The sequence below is a fragment of the Felis catus genome, chromosome F1 (genome assembly GCF_018350175.1).
Source record: "Felis catus isolate Fca126 chromosome F1, F.catus_Fca126_mat1.0, whole genome shotgun sequence".
NCBI classification, from domain to species: domain Eukaryota; kingdom Metazoa; phylum Chordata; class Mammalia; order Carnivora; family Felidae; genus Felis; species Felis catus.
The window spans coordinates 53,207,601-53,231,550 of NC_058384.1; the positions used below are offsets into that span (position 1 = coordinate 53,207,601).

The 23,950-nt window shown below is 39.3% G+C and overlaps 1 protein-coding gene across 2 annotated transcripts in view; it reads right to left on the reverse strand.

Moving 5' to 3' along the window:
* The window catches only part of USH2A (usherin), a 773,795-nt gene that overhangs the window by 90,136 nt on the left and 659,709 nt on the right, over nucleotides 1-23,950 (reverse strand). For both annotated transcript variants that reach the window (XM_045048458.1, XM_045048459.1), the window contains 2 exons: nucleotides 22,457-22,619; nucleotides 8,349-8,703 (listed from right to left, as the gene is read on the reverse strand). In XM_045048458.1, coding sequence (XP_044904393.1) covers nucleotides 8,349-8,703; nucleotides 22,457-22,619 — 518 coding nt within the window. The remainder of the gene's footprint in view (nucleotides 1-8,348; nucleotides 8,704-22,456; nucleotides 22,620-23,950) is intronic.

Consider the following 23,950-nt stretch of genomic DNA (forward strand, 5'->3'; position numbering starts at 1 on the left):
TGACCAAATAACTGCTTATTATATTGTAATTTGTCTCTTATTTGCTTCAAGAACACCATGAGTCGCAGAGAGAAAAGAGTATTTTTTCTTTCTTTGTATCTGTTGTAGCTTCTGGGCACAAGAGATTCTCAAAAGAGAACAACCGATTAATGGAAGACTCCCACGGTATTTCTTTGTCTTGATCGTCATATTAGATTTTACATGTCTTCATCCTCAGTTGCAAATAACTCATAATGGTCATACCTGCATGAGATTTCAGAGAAGCAAGTAGCACAGATTTTCAATTTTGATTTTGTTTGCTGATGTCCAGTGTGGATAAACAGAAACTACCCTGACAATGGTGCGTTTGTAGTTGAGTTGCATAACATCAAGCAAGAAAACTATCCAAACAAATGAATTTCATGACTAAATAAAATCTCAGATTTGGGATTCACAATACATGGCACCCAAAATTTTCGACTTTTGTGATGCCGCTATCCAAATACTTAATTTATACAAACGTAAGCCCTCTGTGACAAAGACAAAAAATAGTTGCTATTCTGGGGCCTCCCAGGTCATAGACATGATCAACAATGCCAGCAGTTCAAGCTTAGTTAACACCTAGCTACAGCACTAACAAGATGTTTCACCTTAAAAATTATATCGAGATAAAAAGATTCATTTGCAAACCCATCACATATGTATTCACAGGTGGTGGGTGTGGGTCATTGCATTTGGATTAAAAAGCAAATGTCTCTCTCTACATGAGAGGTCACTAGCTGGTATAAGGCAAAATCTTTTCACTGTTCGGCATAATTAAAATATTCCAACAGTGGTTTCGGTAATTTAAAAATCACAGTATTGTTGTAATATTTTTCTAGGCTTCAGGAGCTCACAATTGTTTGGCCCAATCAAATCTGGGAACACTAGAGAAGTTATCACCCATCAAGGTAATTACTTTCAAGTTGAAATAATTACTCTATCAATGTTAATGGTCTTTCAACTTCAATAAAGCACTCACCTGCCGATAATCACGGCTAACCTCTTGCTCTAATGCAATTCCCTCTCTATTTAGTAGGTTATATTACAGCCGTTACAGTGGTCACTTGTCCTGAACAGCTGCTGAATTTCACTTTGATCGGCTGTGAACCATAAAAAAATTGGTCATCTGTGTATGATTTCCCCCTCACCCATAAGCCCTTGCAGAGCTAAGGATATGATCTCTTGGCTGTAATAGGGTACTTTAGGGGCAGCCATCTTGTCTCGGGTAGTGGCTACTTTCCACTTGTGACAAGAGCACGGTAGTTCAATTAACTTCTGCCCTTCACTGCCATTTACAGCTTGCTGTCTCTGCTAAATGGCATATATTCTGAATTTATGGCCTGGGCCTGTTACTGTGTGGACAAGTTCGTTTTACTTTCATATATGTTTTTTACCAAGGTTCTGTGGAATTCTTGGGTGTCTTTACAATTCATTTAAAGACCAAAAAATAACAACACACTGGAGTGAAAGGGCAAATAGCCTCCTCACCAACTGCCCCTTATATACCGATAGTCTGCTCTTTGGCCCAGGTAAACTAGGACGATGCCAGTTTGGCAGGGTCTGTGTAACCTGGGAAGTGTGTGCATGTGTGCATGTGTGTGTGTGTGTGTGTGTGTGTGTGTGAGCTATCAAAAGACTTCATGTTTTGCTCATGTGATCCCAGATGGGGGATGGGCAGGGTCCACTGAGCATCATGGTAGGTAAACAGAACTGCATCTAGAGAGGAAATCACCTGAGGAGGGCTCTTTGAGGAGCAAGGCTGAGATGTTACGGTAGAAGGGACATGAGTCAGTGCTACACCTTAGGGACACAAAAAAGCATGTTCTTGTTCCAGATGACTTAGAAAGGAAATAGCCCAATCCAATACTTGAGACATTACCTGGAAATTAACACTGTGCTATCAAGAAACACTTAAATTTGCATGGCCTGAATTTTGTTGCAAGGTAAAGAATGCTTAAAGTATATAAAATGTAAGGTTTTTCATTCATGACTAAAGTAAAACAGTTGCTCTATACAAACCAAAACTTTTCCTACTTTTGTCCATTTTTTCTGGCTTCTGTAGTCCAAATAGCAGGACTTCCAAAGTTTTACATCCTGTTTACATTGCCATTTACAGTTTCTAAAGTACTTTGCACAGGCATTAATTTAGTTAGCCCTTGAAAAAGCCTTGTGAGATAAGTAACATTTTAGTTCAGACTTGACAAGGAGGAGGAGGATGGATCCATTTAAAGTATAAGAACATGATCATTTGAGGAAGAACAACATGTGAGAAGAACCTGCAAGCAGGACTCAAGATATACTTTAGAAGTAGGACCAGTAGGATTTAGTGAAGATTGGTTGTGGAAGGAAGGAAGGAGAAGGACTCAGTTTATCTGGGTTGAATGATAAGAAAGATATGGATCAATTTAGTTTGTAACAGGATGTATTAGGAAATAGTAAGTACAACTTAGAAAAGAAAAAAAAAACAGGTGATAAGTAACTTTACTGGAACAGCTAGATATACCTCTGCAGGACTTCTAGAAACAAAGAATCAGCCTTACACCTTCAAGCCCACCTTCCTCTGAAGATCTGTAGAAGACAACTTTTAAGAGGGGAGATCCAGTTCATGACAAGCAGGTTACAGAAGGGAATTTAGTAGACAAGCTTTCCCACATGATTTCCTTACTACTTGGGAAGAAGGAATGCGGAGACGCCATACTCCCCCCCTCAAGGCATATGAGGGACATCCAAGAGAACAACTTGAAGGAACGGAGGGTGTCTGCAAGAAAGGTGAGACGGACAATTTACTCTTTTCATGAGCCCTGCTCCAGAGCTGAAGAGACTCAGGGTATTTTAATGTAGCCACTAGTGTGGAGAAGCATCTTCTGAGATTCTTACGTGATTCCAAGATTTGGGGAACACGGAAGCTGTTTCCTGATTCTTATTCAAAGAATTTTGAAGTTGTGAGGCTGGCTGGGTCTCACTCAGCATGCTAGGGTGAGTAGAGAAGATAGGGCTGGACAAGCTGTACTTTCCTTATTTGGTAGAATGAGTTTTCCCCAGGCCTGGAGGATGCCAGGAAAGGAATGAGTTTTTTCAATGTGAAAGGACCTAATATTAGCTGACTGCTCAGGAGAGGGGGACCCAGAAGCAAAAGAGGCTGTGGGGCTGGATCTCTGAGGCAGGAAGGGATAGGAATATAGAAACTAGCCAGATGTTGCCTGCATCGGGGAACACGGAGCATGTAACTTCTCACACAGGACCTCTGCATGACCCCACAGGAAGCAATGTAGATGGATAAAAACAAGATTCATGATTAATGCTTTATTTCTTTCTTTTCTCCCACAGTCCTGGGGACTTCGACAAGAGAAGAGGGAACTGAAGAAGGAAGAAAATAAACAAAATAAACATGTCCTTTCTTTTCTACTGTGGATCTCTGAAGTCAGGCTTTAGACTAGATTTTTTTTTTTAAACACCTGAAATGAATCCTGATTACCAGAACTGGGCTGGTCCTTGTCACTGAATGTGACTAGAAAACCATACCACATGCCTTAGAAATTAGAGATGACTGAGCAAGAGGGTCCCAGATGAAGCTTGTTGGAATAAAGTGGTTACAGAAAAATAAAGCTCTCCCTAAGAAGTAGTTGTACAAATTTCAAGAAGACTTATATGGGTTGCATCTCCAATAATATTGAGTAAAAAGCAGATATCCAAGATGTATCTGTGATTAGTATCATATTATTAGAAAAAAGGGATAAAGATAATGCAAGGCTAGTGAATAAAAAGTTAATGTCAAACTAAATACATCATATGGGTTGCACAAATAAGTGTTCATGTTTTGTGTGACATTTACACAATTGCATTCTGTAATTTTATATAAAGAATGAGTAACACAGTTACCTTATAAGATGTGAAAAGCTCAGCTTATAGAACTGGTATAAAAAGCGTAGTAATTGTTTTTGTTACCAAATTTTTCTTCCGTTTGGAAAGATAATCACTAGAGGAATCCTTCTAGATACCTAGATCTCCTAGAGCATTTCTATTGTGTTATAAACGGATGGGGAGAAAAGAACCATCACATTGTAAGAGCTACAATTAATTAAGATCATATGTAAAGAGCAACAATATTTTACATTATACAAAGCCAAATTAAAAATGGAATTAAAAGCAAGCTAACCAATTTACTCACAAACGCCACATAATATGGCAATTATGAAGAATTCTGCCCCCCCCCCCCCGACCCTGCCACATATCTACTTAATGGTAAGGAGAGTTGAGACAACCACATGAGAACATTTTGAATACCTCCTCCTTGACATTGGGCAAGTGAGTTTGGCAACTAAAATCTAGAAAGTAGAGTTTGTAATTCTGGATTTTATTTCCAGATTGGAAGCCAACTTTTAGTGACCCATATAATTTGCTTACCCCTCAGCACCGTATGCTTGATTCTACACACAGTGCAGAGTACCATCTATCTTTCAGGGTACTGGGCAAATGTACGATCTGGGCTTGATGTTTCATAACCCTGTGGGGTAAGCAGGGATATACTGAGAGCACAGACTAACAGGTAAACCACCTTTGCCTTTGAATCCCAAGTTATTTCTGCCAGTGCGATGGCAGGTGCCAGTGAGAAAAAGCAAACAAATCCGAATGGTGGCAGCAGTATCGCCAACCTCGCCAGGAGTGTTCCCTGTAAATACCACCATGGAACTCTTGCATGCCAAGTGAGGCTAAATACAGTTTCTCTCCTGACACTGCACAATTCATCACAGAGCTAATTGGGAACGGAGCTTAAGGACTTCTACTTAAAGCTAGCTTGCTGTCACTAGTGGAGAGTATTGGTCTGAAGAGACCCTAGGAAGCTAGCTATCTCTTTCTTCCCCTTAGAAGAACCTACTCGGGCCCAAAGGGAGATGAAACTTTTCATGAGGTTGGGAGAGAAGCTGGTGATACATTAAAACCCACGCTCTTTCCATTTCTCCTCTCCTGCTGCCTCTGCTGCTGCTGCTGCTGCCGCTGCCCCTGCCAGCACATATGCTCTCCACCCCCACGGAGGGCTCCCATTGCCATTTCTCCATCCATTGCCACCATCAAGAGGACTCATGCATCCATTGCACCTGTTTTATGTGGCTCTCCCAGCAACGTCCACCTGTCTATAAACAACTCTGGGGGGACCTTGGGACAAGCCATAATGGCGCTACACTCTGGGCAATTTATTGGTGGCCCCTCATGCAGAGATAGGATCTCAGTAAACAAGAGACTAAATGAGACTATTTAGTGATACCTCTTGCAAGTCTGTGGATTCAATTGTAATCCTTCAATTGTGGAAATGGATTCTGTGCCTCACCAACTGAAAATGCAGTTCATTTGCTCTGGAGAATTTTAGCCGAAGTCGTCAATGAAACAAAAACTTGAAAAATTTCCAAAGTGGGCACAGACATGAAAGGAGGCAGTAAAGATGTTTAGCTAGTATAGGAATTAGAGAAATAGTAAGTAACTAGAGGCAGGAAGACACTCAGAGAGATTTAAAGGGGAATCATTAAAACATGAGCAGCAGAAACCTGAAAGCAAAGAAACTTAGAAATCCGAAATGCCCAGCGGTAATCATCTGTGCCTCAGTCTTGATTACTCATCTTCCCTTTCAGTCTCTGCTCTGCCCAAGGGCCTAGTCTCATGGTAGCTTTCAACAATGCAATTGACCGCAGTATTGAGTATTGGCATACTGAATATAGTGCTCAATGACTATTTGCCAAATTGGATTGAATCATCAATAATCTGTTCTTGACCCTGAAGGTTCATTGAACTGGTATAGAGAAGTCATGCTCTTCTGAACTGGAAAGGGAGGACTTCAGTGACAGGAGGAGGGATTTGGGCAGGATAAAAGGAACATTCTCTGGCGGTGAGGAATTAGAATTAAGTGGTAGAACCTCCTTTAAATATCTCAAGAAAAACAAACAGACAAACAAACAAACCTCAAGTGTTTCAAGTGTATGAAACTCAAAGACAATAGTTTATTTTTCTGATGATTTCTTTCAAAGATGTCAGCCCCAAAACAGTCATAGTGGCCTCCTGCCCTGAAAATTTGGCCGACTGACCAGAATGTCTGAACACTGGCCCGATTGCTCTATGGAAGATGCCTTGGATTGCTTAACAAGCTCAAATGGAGCCTTTCCTAATGACCCTAATGAAATCTTTTCTTGGGATTCTCAGGGCCAGATACCCAGATTCGGGTGTGTGTGGGGGGGTACTTTCGAACATGCACACAGACACATACACTAGAAAATAAGGTGCAGAAACATTCCTGTTTCCAGATTATTCTGGCTGCTCCCTTAGCCCTGTGCGAGGATTGCTTTCTGGAAAATGGCGGGGTGAAGCAGTCCTCGGCTGCCAGGCAGAAGCTGTGTTTCTGGGCCCCAGGAACAAAGGGCCGTGTGATGCTTAAAGCTTGGGTCATAGGCCTTCCTCTTTTTCAGGAACTTTTTGGTGTGATAAAAACAGAACCTGGCGGATTAAATACAAGACAGAGTTCATTGTATACTTTAAATCTGGTGTTGTGAAATGAAATTGGCTATGAAGGAATGATGTAGAGGGTACTCCATAAGAGAATTCCAATAGAGTTGTTTGGGGACATTAAATGTTTAGGCTCAGGCCTCTGAAAGCCATGCTTCAAAATCAGAGGTTTAATTATTGCAATCTTGGTACTTACAATAAAAATACATTTAAATTAAGGTGCCTCATTCAGAAAGCTCCTGTCAAGAGTTTTTCAGTATTTTTACTTTATTTTTCAGTAGTTAACTTCCAGGGTGGAAGTTCAGGACACTAATTCCTATAATATGATGAGAAGGAAGAGATTTCTCCATAGATCAAGTATCAACTAAAAAAGGTCTTCTGCCCTTAAGAACACTGCTTTTAATGCTTATAAGGAAGACTGTAGAAAGATGTCATATGAAAGACCCTTATCTACGAAGAAAATTAAATGTCACATAAAAAATAAAGTACCAATTCTGAATTCTAAATAAAATAAGGATTTCTTTAATATTGTCTCTTTAATTCGCAGACTGCTTATTTTTTGGTCAAGTGAGAAAAGTGAACATAAGGACAGAGAGAAAATACTGTACTATAAACTATTCATTTACAACTATTCTTCTGGAGTTTCATTAAAATATGTTTGCTCATTATTATGTAGACGTTTTGATGGATGTTATACTTCTATAAGATAATCCTCATGTATATTGGGCCGCCTCAATTAGCAGTATAGAAACATGGTCTGCTCTTTGAAAATAATACTTTAGGCTGTCTCTTCACTTTTTAAGGAGGTTTTCCTATTTACCAAGGTCTTGGCACATTTTGAAAACTGTATGTATTTAACTACTAAGACCACAAGTTTCATCTTCTCCATGAAGCCTCTTCAGTATAAGGTTTTCCTGCTGGCCTTTTGGAGCATTTCTTGACTAACACTTTTGTATATAATATACTCTCTTATATTGTGGTTTATGGCTAGGAGATGGTGGAGTTTGGGATCTGAATCCCGGTGTCATGGATATTACAGGCTATAATTCACTACTTCTCTCAGATTTTTCTTATGTTCAATTTTCATCTCTGCAGTAATTATAAACGAGAATGCTCCCTGATAAAAGAACCATCCTGTTTCCATTTCTTTCTCCCATAGAACATTAAGCTATGTCAGATTTAAAGAAAGATCTCAGAAGATACTGGGTGAACTCAATTAAACTGTGCTATGGGCCAGAGGTGATCAACCCAGAAAAATCACCACTAAGTTATAGTGCATGTGATATCTATAGCTATATTATCCAGATAGATAGATCTAGAAATTTAACTTTCTTTTTTCTCAAGGAGACAGTAATACCACATGTATCTATATCTGTATCTGTATCTGAATCTGTATCCGTATCTTTTTCTATCTGTATCTGTATCTATATCCATATTTTTCTATATCTGTATCTATATCTGTATTTATATCTGTATCCTTTATCTGTATCTATCCTATATCTGTCTAATTTCATCGGTGCCTCATCCCCATGAGCTATACAGAGACACATTTAGTATCCCCATTTCATGGATTTGGAAATCACACAGAGAAAGATTCATTTACTTGCTTGGGGTAATAACAAATTAACTGTGGCCTGCAAACTGGTCTTCAATATCCCTTAGACTCAGTTCAGTATCTTATCCCTCCTTATGACTACATTGCTCTTTTTCACATGTGAAAGATTTTAATGTATTTAAGCTCTAACTGAAGAAAAACAATAAGCTGGATAAAAAAATAAATTTCAACATATTAATCAGATAATCTAAGTATCTGTTATTCTTTCTTTCTAAGTTCTTACCATCACGGTGAAAGCATGCACAGTAGAGATGTTAAATGTAGAATCATCTGGTCTCTCTTGGTAGATCACATGGTACTGGGAGATAATGCCATTGGGGGATCGTGGCTCTGTCCAGTTCAGCAGAACTGAATGAGCACTGGTGGCTTGTGCCCAAGGTGCTGGCAGATCTTGAGGTGGGGCTTCCAGAGTCCGTGCCGATGACCACAGACTCTCCACTGAGCCCTTGGAGTTGTGGGCTCTGACCCGATATTCATAGAATGTGAAAGGCATCAGAGTATCTGAAGCATCGGTGAATTCAAGGGCTCCTTCTGACCAGACAAACAAAAGGGACTCTGCTTCGATGCCGGCAAGACGTCTGAAAGGAAGCCAGAAAGGCAATCAGGAACAGCTGCACATTTCAAAAGACGTTTGCACATAGACTAAGAAACTGCATTTCAGGGGCGCCCAGATGGCCCAGTCGGTTAAGCATCAGACTTCAGCTCAGGTCATGATCTCACAGCTCGTGAGTTCAGGCCCCACATCAGGCTTTGCGCTGACAGCTCAGAGCCTGGAGCCTGCTTCAGATTCTGTGTCTCCCTCTCTCTCTGCGCCTCCCCCGTTCATGCTCTGTCTCTGTCTCAAAAATAAATAAACATTAAAAAAAGTAAAAAAATAAAAGAAATTGCATTTCAGAAAAATTTATCAGCTCAACTGTCCCTTTCTGGTGTCCTAATGAACACCAGATGAAAGAATATGCAAGAGGACTGGCTCGATATCATTTTTTAAATGTAGGTTTTATATATATTTGGCTAATCATAAAGAATGCATATATTTCATAGAAAACATGTAAAATACAGAAGAAATAAAAACATTTAAACAGTGTAACACCGCCCATAATTATGTCTTGTCATATTACATTAGAAATGTTTCCTTAAAAAAATTGCACATGGAATATGCAGAAACACATACCTTATTTAAAAACTTTAAAAAATCAGAAGCGTACATGTAAGCACTATTAACACATGTAAAAATTCTTTTTGGATCTCTGTCTATATGTTTATGTACATGTGTGCAAGTGTATGCATGTGTACATGCAGGTACATGGCCCAATTTAATTTTTTGCACAACTGGAAATTACACCATATACAATTGTTAAAAGTTGATATTATTGGGAATTCTGACCCTTCTGTGGTAGACGGATTGCACTAAGTATCCTGATTTGTCTCCCTGTATCCCCATGTCTATTGCTAATGTGCTCTCAAGCTCACTCTAAACATGGCCATGGGACTCGCGTTGGTCAATAGGACAGCAGCAAATATGATGCATGCGGAGACCTGGAAAGTGTTTGCATGCTGAGGTTGACCCCCTTGCCGCTCGTGGAACCGCAAGATCTTCATGCAAAAAAGCCCAGGCTAGCACACTGAAGGATGAGACTGATGAGGCGAAGCCATGGTTCTTATTCTCTTCCACCTGGTACAATGTGATTTTGCACCTGCTTCCAGGATATTTAAAACACATATATTTTTTTAAATTTTAATTAACTAATTTATTTATTTAGGAAGAGAGAGAGAGAGAGAGCACACCCAAGCAAGCAGGGGAAAGGCAGAGAGAGAGGGAGAGACACAATCTCAGCCAGGTCCTGCACTGTCAGCACAGAGCCTGACATGGGGCTCGAACCCATCAACCACGAGAACATGACCCGAGCTGAAATCAACAGTCAGATGCTCAACTGACTAAGCCACCCAGGTGCTCCTAAAACATATTTAAAATTCATTTCTTTCATCTCATGTATTTTATCTTCATTTGAATTTTCTCTTCTTTAAGCCATAACCCTTCGAAGTAAGGACCAATCTTTCTTGTAGTGATCAACAAACCTTTACTGAGCACTTAATATACACCATGCCTTGTACCAGGGGCAAAGGTACAAAGATTGTACACATTCCTTTCCTGAAGGAACTTAGGGCCCTAAAGGAACTCATAGCTGAGTGGAGAAGATTGAGCTAAATGCAAATTAATGAAAATAACATGATAAATTATGTAATATCAATTTGCTCTAGAGATCTTTAAAGGGCAAAAGTCTAATTCCTATTAGATGTCTTCTCCAAGACCTAGTAAAATGCAGAGTATGCTCAAAAAGTTCTTTCAACTGCCTGAGAAAGGGATTGTTTAGTCCCATCAGTAGATATTACTGCTGTGAAAACGAAGGCAAACTATTTTGGTACTCAATATATAGAGCATTAAACATCTGAGTAGGAGAAATGGAATTGTCAGTTAGTATGGCCCCAAATATCTGATATTTCATTTGGAACAGTTATTTGCTCATCTGAATGTAAAACCATGATGCAAAAATAAATAAATAAATAAATAAATAAATAAATAAATAAATAAATAAATAAAAATAAGTAAAATCATGACGCAGACCTAATCGGAACGGGAAGTTCCTGAGGAATCATGGACCATTTGGTCTATTTCTGTGTGCCCAGCATCTAGCTCAGTAAATTCAATACTTTTTTTTTGAATGAATGGCCACAACACACGTAATTCCATGGTTGTCTGCATTTTCGCCTCATCTCTATTAACTCTTTTACTTACTAGGTTGGGGAAGAATGTACCAAAGAGATGAACCTCTCCTACTTAGCTTCTACTGTGTAGTAGAGAGAGACTGATGGATAGAGCAGTATTTTCCAGGCCGTTAGGAGTATTTAATGAACATCCTCTTCAGATGCCAGGATACTCACATGCTGCCATATCAGATTAGCCATCAACACGGAAAGGGTTATTAAGACAAAGTAAATGACAGTACCTCTCACAAAAAGGCAGGGTATTTAAAATACTCGGCTTTGGGAATTTGAGGATCCTCAAGTGGATCAATCACAATGACCTAAGCACGAGCAATGACAAGCCTCCCGCTGGAGGCTACAGAGGCTTCCGAGATGCCACTCAGTGACCTGCAATTATGGTCGGCAACCCACCTCATTATTCCTCGCCACCATGCGTGGGCCAGATTCTGCACTCAGTGTAGGTTTGCAGGGTTTGGCCTTTGTACTTGCTGCAGATACTAGGCACCAGGTGTGTCATTGGGAGGGATCCATTCTAATGAGGACCACAGGGCTCACAGCCAAGGACTCCCCTCAGTGAGGTTTTAAAAGGTGTTTGCAAGGAACATAATACAGCAAACAAACATAAACTTCTACCGGGAAGTAAGATTTTCTGTTTTGTCTGGCTTCATCCTTTCTATGACGATTCAGTTAATTTTTATTAAATTCCCATGAATCCCCACATTGAGGTGTAGCCATGGCTGTGACATTCTTTTAAAACATTGCCTGAAAGGGTGACTTTTAAACATCTCTAAGAGGTTAAAAATTATGTTAGCTTCAAGTTTATCCACCAAAGCAGTTACAGGGTGCAGCCTGATGAAGTATTTCTTGCCACTATTGAATACTCAATCAATTAATACTGTGTTGGGGTAAATGCTCCATCTGTGGTGGTAAAAAATAGAATATCTTTATGTCTGAATACACTTGGAACAGAAGAGGTTACGTAGATCACAATTATTCCTAATTCATGTAGGATTTAGGCTTCAACTAACTGGAAGTGTTTCCTCCTAAACAGTCTGTGTTTAGGGAAATCACATTTTGAGTCTTCCCAAATAGCCAAACGGTTATTCTATGCTTAAACTCATTTGGGAGATACTTCAATTATGCTCTTTTCCAACTACAGTTAATTTAATGTTGTTTAACACTAAGAAGAAAACCAAAATAACTATGAAAACTAGGAACTACATATTTTATTTTAAAGAATATATTTATTTTGAGAGACAGAGAAAGAGCATGCATGCGAGAGCAGGGGAGGGGTAGGGGGATAGAGAGAGAGAGAGAGAGAGAGAGAGAGAGAGAGAATCCCAAGCAGGCTCTAAGCTGTCAGTACAGAGTCCCATGAAGGGTTTGATCTCAGAAACTGTGAGATCATGACCTGAGCTGAAATCAGGAGCTGGATGCTCAACCAACTGAGCCACCAGCACCCTAGGCACCATATTAAAAAAATTTTTTTTAATGTTTATTTATTTTTAGGAGAGAGAGAGAGACAGAATGCAAGTTGGGGAGGGGCAAAGAGAGAGGGAGACACAGAATCTGAAGCAGGCTCCAGGCTCCGAGCTGTCAGCGCAGAGCCTGGTGCGGAGCTTGAAATCTCAAATCTTAACCTGAGCTGAAATCAAGACTGGGACACTCAACCAACTGAGCCACCCAGGCACCCCAGGAACCATATATTTTAAAGGATATTCATATTTATATTTTCTTAATGTAGTATATAACCTTTAAAGAGAAACATCCTAACCCTCATTCTCTGCCAACAATTCTCAGGACTTGTCTTTAAAAACAACTAAAGCAAAACCCTATAACTCAGTTTATTTCTCACAGCAATTTAGTATTATGAAACCGCCACCCTCATCTCATGAAGAATAACAAGAATGTTGATTTAAATATAAAACCCCAGGGGCACCTAGGTGGCTACATTGGTTGAGCCTCTGACTTTGACTCAGGTCATGATTGCATGGTTCCTGGGTTTGAGCCCCGTGTTGGGCTCTGTGCTGACAGCTCAGAGCCTGGAGTCTGCTTTGGATTGTCTCCCTCTCTCTCTGTATTGTCTCCTCCCTCTTCCACTCACACTATGTTGCTGTCTCTCAAAAATAAATAAACATTAAAATAAAAATAATAAATAAATATAAAACCCCAAATACCTGTAGTCAGAGAAGATAGATCGTAGGTCCAGGCCTACAACCACCTGATTAGATGACCTTGGGAAAAACTCACCTGTGCTCTCTAGTTTCCATTTCACTTTGCAAGCTAGAGTTAATAACCTTATACAGGAAATGGAAACACAGGTGATTTATAAAATGCCATGTGAATGTTGAATCAACCAGCATTGTGGAGTGAGTGGATACTCTGGTGCGGGGGAGGAGACATCAAAGATCATCCACAAATGTTAAGACTTAATCCCATTTAAAACATTAATGATTTGCCATGCAATTGATTTCCCGTGCTTACTGCTGCAGCTTAATGTTCCAGACTTCCTTTTTTTCTAAACGTTTACTTATTTATTTTGAGAGAGAGAGAGAGAGCGAGAGAGCGCGCGCGCGTGCGCGCATGGGGGAGGGGCAAAGAGAGAGGGAGAGAGAGAATCCCAAGCAGGCTGTGGGCCGACAGTGCATAACCCAACATGGGGCTTGATCCCATGACTTGAGCCTAAATCAAGAGTTGGACACTTAACTGACTGAGCCACCCAGGTGCCCCTTCATGTTCCAGATTTCAATTCTATTTTATATTCCACTCATAATCAAATGCTTGCCTATAGTTCTTTTATATTCCATGATTGTTCAGGCTTCTGTGGTTTTGATATGCTAATCCTGTTCTTCAGTGCCTTGCTCCATACTCTTTTCTTCCTCCCCCTTCTATAGGCTAACTTCAATTCATCTTTAAAAAAATTTTTTTTAATGTTTATTTACTTTTGAGAGAGAGACACACACAGAGGCATGAGTGGGGGAGGGGCAGAGAGAGAGGGAGACACAGAATCTGAAGCAGGCTCCCCCAACACGGGGCTCAAACTCACAAACTGCGAGATTATGACCTGAGCCGAAGTCAGATGCTTACCAACTGAGCCACCCAGGCGCCCCTCCAATTCATCTTTTAAAGCTCCACCAGAGTACTTTCTCTAGGAAGTCTTTCCTTTGCTTCTCTCTCAAGTAGAATTATCGCATCCTCCTATGTGTTAAGTCTTTTCTTTATTGATTCACTTGTCACACTATTCTGTAATATAATTTCTTTTTTTCTATCTTTTATACCATACTACAAGCTCCTTGAAGGCAAAGAATCTCTCTTACTTATCTATATATTCTCAGCACCTAGGGAAGCATGGCACACTATACCAAACAATAAATATTATTTTTGAGCAATGACTGGATGACTGGTTGACAAGAAGAGACCAAAATTCTGTGAAACCTGCCAACTAGAAAAAATGTGCCTGTTATTAAGTTGTCTCTGAGCAACAACCCTATCCTTCTATATTTGGCTTTTTGAGAGTGGAGCCAGGACTATTCGATGGCATTTCTGCTTTGCCGGCTGATTCTGTTGGGCTAGGCCAACAGGGGGCGCCAGAGGAAGATCAGAAAGCTGAAAGGAAAAAGGAACTGGCTCCTTCCTCTTTGCTTCCTGTTTGCATGCTGATTAGGTAAGCATCACTTCAGCAAGGATTTTTCACCCTGAAAGTAACAAATCCTTCCTCCCTACAAGAAGTTTGTGTATGAAATTTTAATAACACTTGGAAAAACAGTTTCATCTCATGCCTCCTCCCCAGACACCTGCATCAGCTGCAAGCAGCCTCCTCAGCTGTCTGGATCCCAGCATCGGGGTGTCCCTCTCTAACTTCTGAGTTTTAAGAATTTTAGCTGCCTCGCTTGGTTCCCTCAATCCCGAGGGTAGTTGCTGTTTCCTTGTTGTAGCCACCTGCATGATATCTTAGAGTTCACTTTTTAACCTTTCAACTACCCGGTTAACAAATTTACAACTAGTTAACAATTATTTATGTTAAATTCTTTCAGTTAAAATGACTGTCGAGGTTAAGGGTGCCTGGGTGGCTCAGTCAGTTGAGCACTGGACTCCTGATTTTGGCTCAGGTCATGATGCCAGGGTCGTGAGATTGAGCCCCTCATTGGGCTTTGCACTGAGCATGGAGCCTCTTAAGATTCTCTCTGTCTCTGTCTCTGTCTCTGTCTCTGTCTCTCTCTGTCCCCTCCCTTACTTGTGTGCTGTGTCTCTAAATGAAAATAATAAAAAAGCCTGTAATGGTTTCTCTTTCCCAAGCAGAACTTGACTGCAATAGAGAGTGATGATGATGTTCACAGAGAGAGAGAGAGAGAGAGAGAGAGAGAGATAGGAAAATCATAGACAGGGTGGTGCTAGATTTGCATTTGGACTAACTGAATTTCCTATTTTGTCTTTATCACACCATATTATACATTCATTGTAAAAAGTAATTAGAAACTATGGATGAGCAAAAAACCCCCCAAAACAAAAACCAAACAACAACAACGCAAGTGCAGGCAGTCCCCAACTTATGATGGCTCAACTTACAATTTTTCAACTTTATGATGATGTGAAAGTGATAAGCATTCTGTCGAAGTTGTACTTCAAATTCTGAATTTCGATCTCTTCCCAGGCTAGCAGTATGCTGGAGGATGGTCTTTCAGAATTGGGGGTACGGCAGTGAGTGGCAGCTCGTGGTCAGCCACACCATCACAGAGTAAACAACTGCATACTTACAATCCTGTTGTACCCATACGGCCATTCTGTTTTACATTTTCAGTACAGTGTTCGATAAATTACATGAGATGTTCAACACTTTATTATATACCGCAGGCTTTGTGTTAGCTGATTTTGCCCAACTATAGGCTAATGTAAGTGTTCTGAGCACATCTAAAATAGGCGAGGCTAAACCATGATGCTTGGTACGTTCGGTATTAAATGAATTTTCGACTGATAGTATTTTCAACTTACAATGGGTTTAGTGGGATGTAATCCCTTCGTAAGTCCAGGAAGATCTGTATTTGAAAGGATTGTGCTTAACCTATCGCTGGGAGATAAGCATAGTTAACTTTTTTTTGTTTGTATTAAGCATTCTAGACATTTTTTATACACATATATGGAAAAAAAAATTCTATGTATTTAAGGAAAAACAGACTCATACTAGACACACTGTTGTGCAATCTGCTTCGTTTATTATCAGGAATCTTCTTCCTTGTCCTTAAATATCTGTAACTGCCAGATTCATCTTCCTAAAGCATGGTACATCTTCTTTTTATTTAACATTTTTTTTAATGTTTATCTATTTTTGGGGAGTGGGAGTGGGAGAGTGGGAGCAAGGGAGAAGCAGAAAGAGGGAAACAGAATCCGAAGCAGCCTCCAGGGTCTGAGCTGTCAGCACAGAGCCTGATGTGGGGCTCCAACCCAAAGACCATGAGATCATGACCCGAGCTGGAGTTGGATGCTTAACCCACTGAGCCACCCAGGCGCCCTCAGCGTGGTACATCTTTATTGTACATCTAGGATGACTTCCCACTTTTATCATGCTTGATGTTTAACATAGTATGTTCACATACATTATTTCATTTAATTCTTACAAAATTCTAGGGTGTCATTCTCTATGTTTATTAACCTAACTTTACATAAAAGTGAAACTAGGGGATTATAGTGACACACCCAAGGTCACATAACCAGTAAGTGGTGGACCCAGAGCCTGGAAGCCATATCTTCTTTCTGTCGACCAATGCCACGCTCTGTCCACTTTATCAGATTGTTTCTTTTACCACAAACTTACAATGGCTTACATTACCTCCAAATAAAAAATCTAAATTCCTTAGCCTGGTGTTCCAAGTCTTCTAAAATCTACCATCAAACTGTCAAAATTTACCCTACAAATAACAAAGGCTCCAGCCAAGCCTGATCATTACTTGAACACTATGCTTTCAGCACTGGGAATTTTGTTCATTCTATTAATATTATTCACAAGAGACATCTTTGCCATCAGGCTCTGCTTGTTAAAATCCTCTCTACTATAAATGAAACAGAATACAAAGTTCTGAAATGGACCAGATGATAGGGAATTTTGTACAGGTGGCATTTCAAGTCAGTGAGGTATAAAACAATGTTGACAAACTAGTTTTTTTAAAAATAAATGCATAAATTTTTTGTCTCATTCTTTAAAACAAAATCAAGTCTACACTTAGATATAGTGAGTAGAACCCATAAAGTTGCTGGAAGAAATAATTGGTGTGTTATTTTAATATGATCATTAAAGGGAGAATTTCCTTACTATATAAAGAGTATAGACAAATTAATGAGAAACAAAAAAAGACAATAATCTAAGGGTGCATAATATATAATACACATACATACAAATAGCAGGTACATATTTAAAATAAATGAATAACTTGACTTATAATGACCAAAATTTTAATTAAAACAATAACATGCCATTTAAAATACTGAACTGGCAAAGATTTGAAAAATTGATCAGACCCACTATTGACAGCAGTTTTCAGAGTTAAAAACCTTATATACCATTTTTAGAGACAATTTAGCAAACTCTAAAAATTTTAAATGTACAAAATTTGACCCTGCACTTCTAGTACTAAGAATAATCCTTCACATGCTTATTGTACAGGTGTTTTTTGAAAATTGCTGCTGTAATGAAAACTTGGAAATCACCTATTTTGCCATCAGTGGAAGACTGGTTAAAATATAGTTGAGTCATTAAGAGAAATGAGGTGTGTGTGTATGAGTGTGTGTGTGTGTGAGCAGACAAATGCCCTAAAGAAAATTGCAGAACAGCATAAACAATGTGATTCCTTTTATGTAAGGGAAACTATAAAAAAGAAAGCAGAAATATTTTGTATAGTAAAATTAATAGTATTTACTTTTATTGATAGAAATTTTATATGCCTTGAGTAAGTCATAAAGAAAGCATAAATAATCTTTGTAATATTCTGTCTGGTTAAAACTTTTTCCAACCAAACGATTTCTAATAATCACCACTAAATTTTTATTTTTTAAAGTGTTTATTTATTTATTTTTGAGACAAAGGGAGTATGAGCTGGGGAGAGGCAGAAAGAGAGGGAGACAGCTTCTCAAGCAGGTTCCGCTCTGTCAGCACAGAGCCTGATGCAGGGCTTGAACTCGTGAATTGAGAGATCATGACCCGAGTTGAAACCAAGAGTTGGATGCTTAATTGACTGAACCACCAAGGCACCCCATAAATTTTTATTTTGTAAGGCCAAGTCCCAATGACATCAACTTCATCCATGAATGAATGAAGTCTTCCCTAAATATTCCAGACAAAAAGAATCTTTCTCTCTTATAAACTTTCTGGTAAATATTTATATTTTTCACATTATATTTCTCTTTTTCTGTTTGCTTAGTTAAATTTATATCTCCTATAACAGTAAAAGTAAAAGAACAGTAAAAGTTCTTCAGATCTCACAGTAGATATGAACATATGTATGTATGTATGTATGTATCTATCATCTATCTCTCTATTTATCTATCATCTATTTCCATCTCCATATCTATCTTTCCCCACAAAATGAATTGACTGCATTAAAGTTCCTTCACTTTTTTTTTTTAAATTTTTTTTCAACATTTATTTATTTTTGGGACAGAGAGAGACAGAGCATGAACGGGGGAGGGGCAGAGAGAGAGGGAGACACAGAGTCGGAAACAGGCTCCAGGCTCTGAGCCATCAGCCCAGAGCCCGACGCGGGGCTCGAACTCACGGACCGCGAGATCGTGACCTGGCTGAAGTCGGATGCTTAACCGACTGCGCCACCCAGGCGCCCCTAAAGTTCCTTCACTTTTAAGTCAATACACTCTTTTCTTAGTTTACTCAATCAGTTTAATTATCCATTCTAGAAAATTATTACTTATGGTTCCCTGCTTGGAATATTCTTCAATACTATCCATCCATCCAAACTACCTTAGGTTTTATCCTTCAAAACCTTACTATTTAAATACTCAGAAGGGGTGCTCGTTATCCATTTTGACTTTTACAGTCCAAGATACTGTATATATATTTTTCTTATTGAACATCGATCAACCTTTGTACTTCTTTAAAGAGATGGTTTATGAGAATAAACCTGATGCAATTTTGTCTCTATTAAAATGGAAGCGCCTGGTGGGAGGTCATTTTATTAAGTGATTTGTAGAGTCCTAAGAAAAAAAGTATTTGGTGGATTTTGTAGATGGAAGTCGGATTTTGTAGCTGGATTTTGCCATTTACAAAGTTGTAAGATAAAGGGGGAATACTGAAAAATCTTTATTATACAATCCAAATGTACTATGAGGAGAAAGCAACAGCCCAAGATGGCCTTGTCTATACTCTATCAGTAAACAGTTTGCAAAAACACTAACATTAATGTTGTCCCTACTGTGGGAATCCTTTTTGTAGCTCACATTCGTCAACAAAGTAGCCTAAATAAAATAAAAAAAGTAACAGGTAAACTGAACAGAAGCAATTGCATTAATAATCATATCCTTCCTAGGTTATTTTGTTTTGTTTTGTCCAGTCATCAACATCCCTTTATGAGCACAGACACTTTTTAATAGGATGATATCTAGAGGCAGTCTCCAAACAATAGAAGGAAATTACTGAGGGGACGTGCTTTAGGGAGTTGGAGAGAGCAGAGTGACAAGTATTTTCAAAATGGGATTGGCAAGTTGGCTTCCTGCAATTTAATGAAAATATCTGCATAGGCCAAACCCTGTCTTTGGTTTGAGTTAAATGTATTTCCTTTGGTGGCGATAGAAGAAAGAGGAGGCAAATGATGAAGCAGAAATTACATGCCATAACCTCCCCAGAAATACTGCAGGCTTGTGGCTATAACTATATAAGGGGCTCTATGTAGTCCCAGAATGAAAAAGAGCTATGTGTCTACATTCTATTCCTGTCCTTACAAATTTCTGATTTTTTTTTTTTGCAGCTATCTAAGAAAAATTTGATATTGTTGTTGTCTAAGCACATTTAAACTTCAGCTGAAATAACCGCCAAGTGATTCATGCCTATGTAGGTGAATATAACGATTGTATCTGGAGCCCCAGTGCGCCATTTTCATTTCACTTTAAATAAAAAACAAAATGTATCTATGTCAGTCAGTGCCCTTCTGCTGTACTCAGAGGTATCAAACAGGCTACAATTATGATTGTGAAGTGATTGTGTCACATTGGAGGAAGGTTTATTGCTTTTGAGTCCGCTAGGCAGTAACACATTCTGTTTCATATTACTCTTTATATCATTGTTTGGCTGTGACTAGAATAATCAAATGCCATCAAATGCTGTCAAATTCAATTTACAGTATTTTTCATTGAAGCGGGCTTTCTGCATTATATTTCCTGTTTTCCCTCTCTAAGGCTGCCATGGAATAGTCACTGTAATCATGAGCTTTATTTACAAAACCAACAGAGTGAAGCCACGTCCTGGTCTATAACAGATACTTTATTTCCCTTTATTCAGAATAGGAATTTGATGTGCTTTTCTCATACAATTAGCATTAAGTAGATGAAAGAAAACTATTCCAAGAGGATGGGTATTTTAGAGCCTGCACTAATGTGCTTAGCGTAAAATGTAAATTCGCATTAGCCATTTTTACGTGTTCATGTGTATTTGAATCAGAAATATTATTCTTCAAATTAATGTTTGCTGAGAAGAAATTTGGCTTGTTTGTCTTGGGCAGTGTCATTTACATAACCAGAAAGGCAATAATACTTTCTCTTCATAATTTTCCTACAAACCCTCACTCATGACTGAAGATTGACCTGTATCAAAGGGTTTCAACACCTAACATTGCAAGAGGATCCTAAGTGAAGTTTCACGATGTATTCAGGGCACAGGACCAAACAGGGGAAGACATGAGATGCTAACAAACGATGTTAGAGGGGGGCTGAGGGTCTGGGAAAGAAGGTGTTTTTCTCTGTTTGCCTGATGTGAATACATTGCTTTTGGAAGGGGTTTTCAGCCTGCAGATCCTTTATGTCTGCTGGTCCCTGCCTTACATGGTGTCCTTTTTGTCTTAGACGGTTAAATTGTGGACGTCTCCTCCACCCCTAATTCATATGTCAGATTCCAAACTCCCGAGGTGGTGGTGTAAGATGAGGCATTTGGGAAGTGATTGGGACATGAGAGTGGAAACTCATGGTAGGGTGGGTGTCCTCATAAAAGAGACTCACAGAGCTGCCTAGTTGCTTCCACGATGGTGAGGACACAGTGAAATGACAGCTGTGTATGAACCAGCAAGTGGGCCCTCACCAAGCATGACATCTGTCAGCACCTTGATTTTGTATTTTCTCAGCTTCCAGAACCGTGAGAAATACATGTTTGTTGTTTATAAGCCCCCCCAGTTGATACCATTTTTGTTACAGCTGCCTGAAGGGACGAAGTCAGACAGCAAACCCTCAGTTGACAGGTTCTTTGTCTCCTTGACTCTGTTTCTGTTTTACTTTTGCCTTTTCTCCTCTCTTTCTTCCTCCTTCAGGGTTGCTCATTCATTCTCTCCCCCACCCCCATTCTATCTTTCTTTCCTTCCCATTCTCCCTTCTCCCCCTCTCCCTCTCCTTCTTCTCCTCATTATTCATTACTTATTTAAAGAAAACTTTAATTTAAAACTATGTCTGTGTTGATCGGATGAAGACTGGACCAGGGAGCACAATACACTTCAACCCAGAATGCCTATGGTCTCCTTGTCTTTCCTTCCTTACTCTGTCTCTTCTCTTACCCTCCCCTCCCTCTTTCCTTATTTTCTTCATTTTAGGTGGATACATTTAACAAATCCTGCACATCGTGGTGAAAAGAAGCTACATTACCATCTACTACATCCCAGTATCATCTAGCCAGTTGAACGGAAACTCATTCCAACAGAAGAGTATCTGCAGAGCTGAGCCATTCTTTCTGCACACAAAAAGGACCCTGTTTTGAGGATAAAAAGTTTTTCCAGGGGTGCCTGGGTGTCTCGGTCAGTTAAGCATCTGATTCTTGGTCATGATCCCACGGTTGGTAGGTTTGAGGCCCACATTGGGCTCTGTGTTGACAGCATGGAGCCTACTAGGGATTCTCTCTTGCCTTCTTTCTCTTCCTGTCCCTAACTCCTGCACTCTCGCTCTCTCTCACTTTCTCTCTCACTCTCAAAATAAATAAACTTAATTTTTTTTCCAAGCTCCACATAACAGACGATGCAAAATATTAGAATTCTTATTGCAGACATGGTTCCTCCTCTGGGATGACTGTGTTCTCTTGGTCAGTGGGCCTCTAGAGGACCGCTCTATAAGTTCATCAGAGGTAAAGCTGATGTGGACTAAGAGGTCTCATCCTTCAAGCAGGGCTCAAAACAAAAATATCACATGGTAGCTGTGGCTTTTCCCCTTGGATAATGTGTACAAGCTTCCAGTATCAATTCTAGATGCTAGCACGTGCTCCAAAAACATGAATTCCCACCCATTCCCTTATAGAAACAGAAAATGTATTTGGTGTTACAGCCCTGGGATAGTACACATTTTTCAATAATTTAAAATAATAGTAACAGTCAATGTTACCTGTGAAGAAAGTAGTTGATGATGACTCCATTTGGCTTTTTAGGTGGCATCCATTTAACTTCTATGCAAGCTGGCCCCAATGCCTGAAGAACTGGGGAATTTAGGTCCACTGGGGCTGCTTCAGATGTCTTGACAAACGTCCCACTGCTAACTCCACAACTTCCTTTAAAAAAAAAAAACGAGTCCTTTAGTGATTTGTCAAGCGGCGAAAAGAGTTACATACGCATGTAGAAGGGTAAGGAGATCACAGAACTCATGTTAGCTGGACTTTTATATATACACTTGTGCACATATTTTAGACTAGTACTATACATCTCTACATAATTTGAATATAGTTATATGTATATATGCTATATTATATATATTTTATGTATATTTAAATAAGGAATCATTTCTGGAAAATCCATTAAGTAACCACAAGTTTATAGAGGCATAGGCAAGAATACTTATGCTTGTCTGAACTGTGGTTTCTCTAGTTTATTACAGTCATTCTAGCCAGAAAGTGATAATATAGTTGAATACCATAAGTGTGTGCGTGACCTGCACATCTTGTCTATTCTTAAGAATATCTTATTTTTGCCAACACTTCGAAATAATTACCATCTCCCAACACACGGGAATCAAACAATCAATTTGAAGAATATTGTATCTCCACAGCATAGTTTTAGAGACATAGAGAGGCAGAAGTTGATTTTGCATTCAAATTAAGAAAACACTGGTTTAAAATAGTCCTATGTTGATTAGCTGAAGACTGGATCAGAGAAAGCAGCATCGTTTAAAACAAAATGCTTTGGTCTGGTTTGTAGAGAGAAGTGGGCAAATGGACTCAAGTTTGGAGATGAGGCAGAGCAAAATCGCAGACCCCTCATTCTAACCAACTCCATGGGAACTGATACTCATTTGGAAATAGAAGTTCCTAAGCACATGTAAGACGGGGTTGCCACCACATGCTGAGTATAAGATCGGGACATCTCTTTAAGGTGAAGCAACATGTTTTATACACCAATACGAGTTACATCTTTTCTTCACTTATCAATATATGATGTAACATTTGGATGGATGAAGGGACTGAGGGAGGCTCTTCCTCAAGACCACTCAGATAGATGATGATTTCATAGACCACTAGCCTATGCCATAGAACTCAGGGTGACAAGCTGCGTATATGAGATAAGGTTCAGGGAAGCACCATAAAATACGTAAGATTCATTTGAGCGTAACTCAGCTTATAAATAATGCCTCCCCTCACCCCAAATAAAACTTAAACCAAACTGAGTACCTTTTCTTGAAAATTTCACAATATTTATTTCGTTTTATATTACCAATGATTCCTTATGTGATCTAGGTGTTTTTCTTTTAAAGGGCCTTATAAAACAAGACTTTGCAAAACCACCATTTTAATATATTTAAATATTCATGATTTAATGTGCAGAAATGCATAATGCTTCACTCAATGGCAGGCTCTGATTTTTCTGGGTAAACAGTCCAGTACAAATA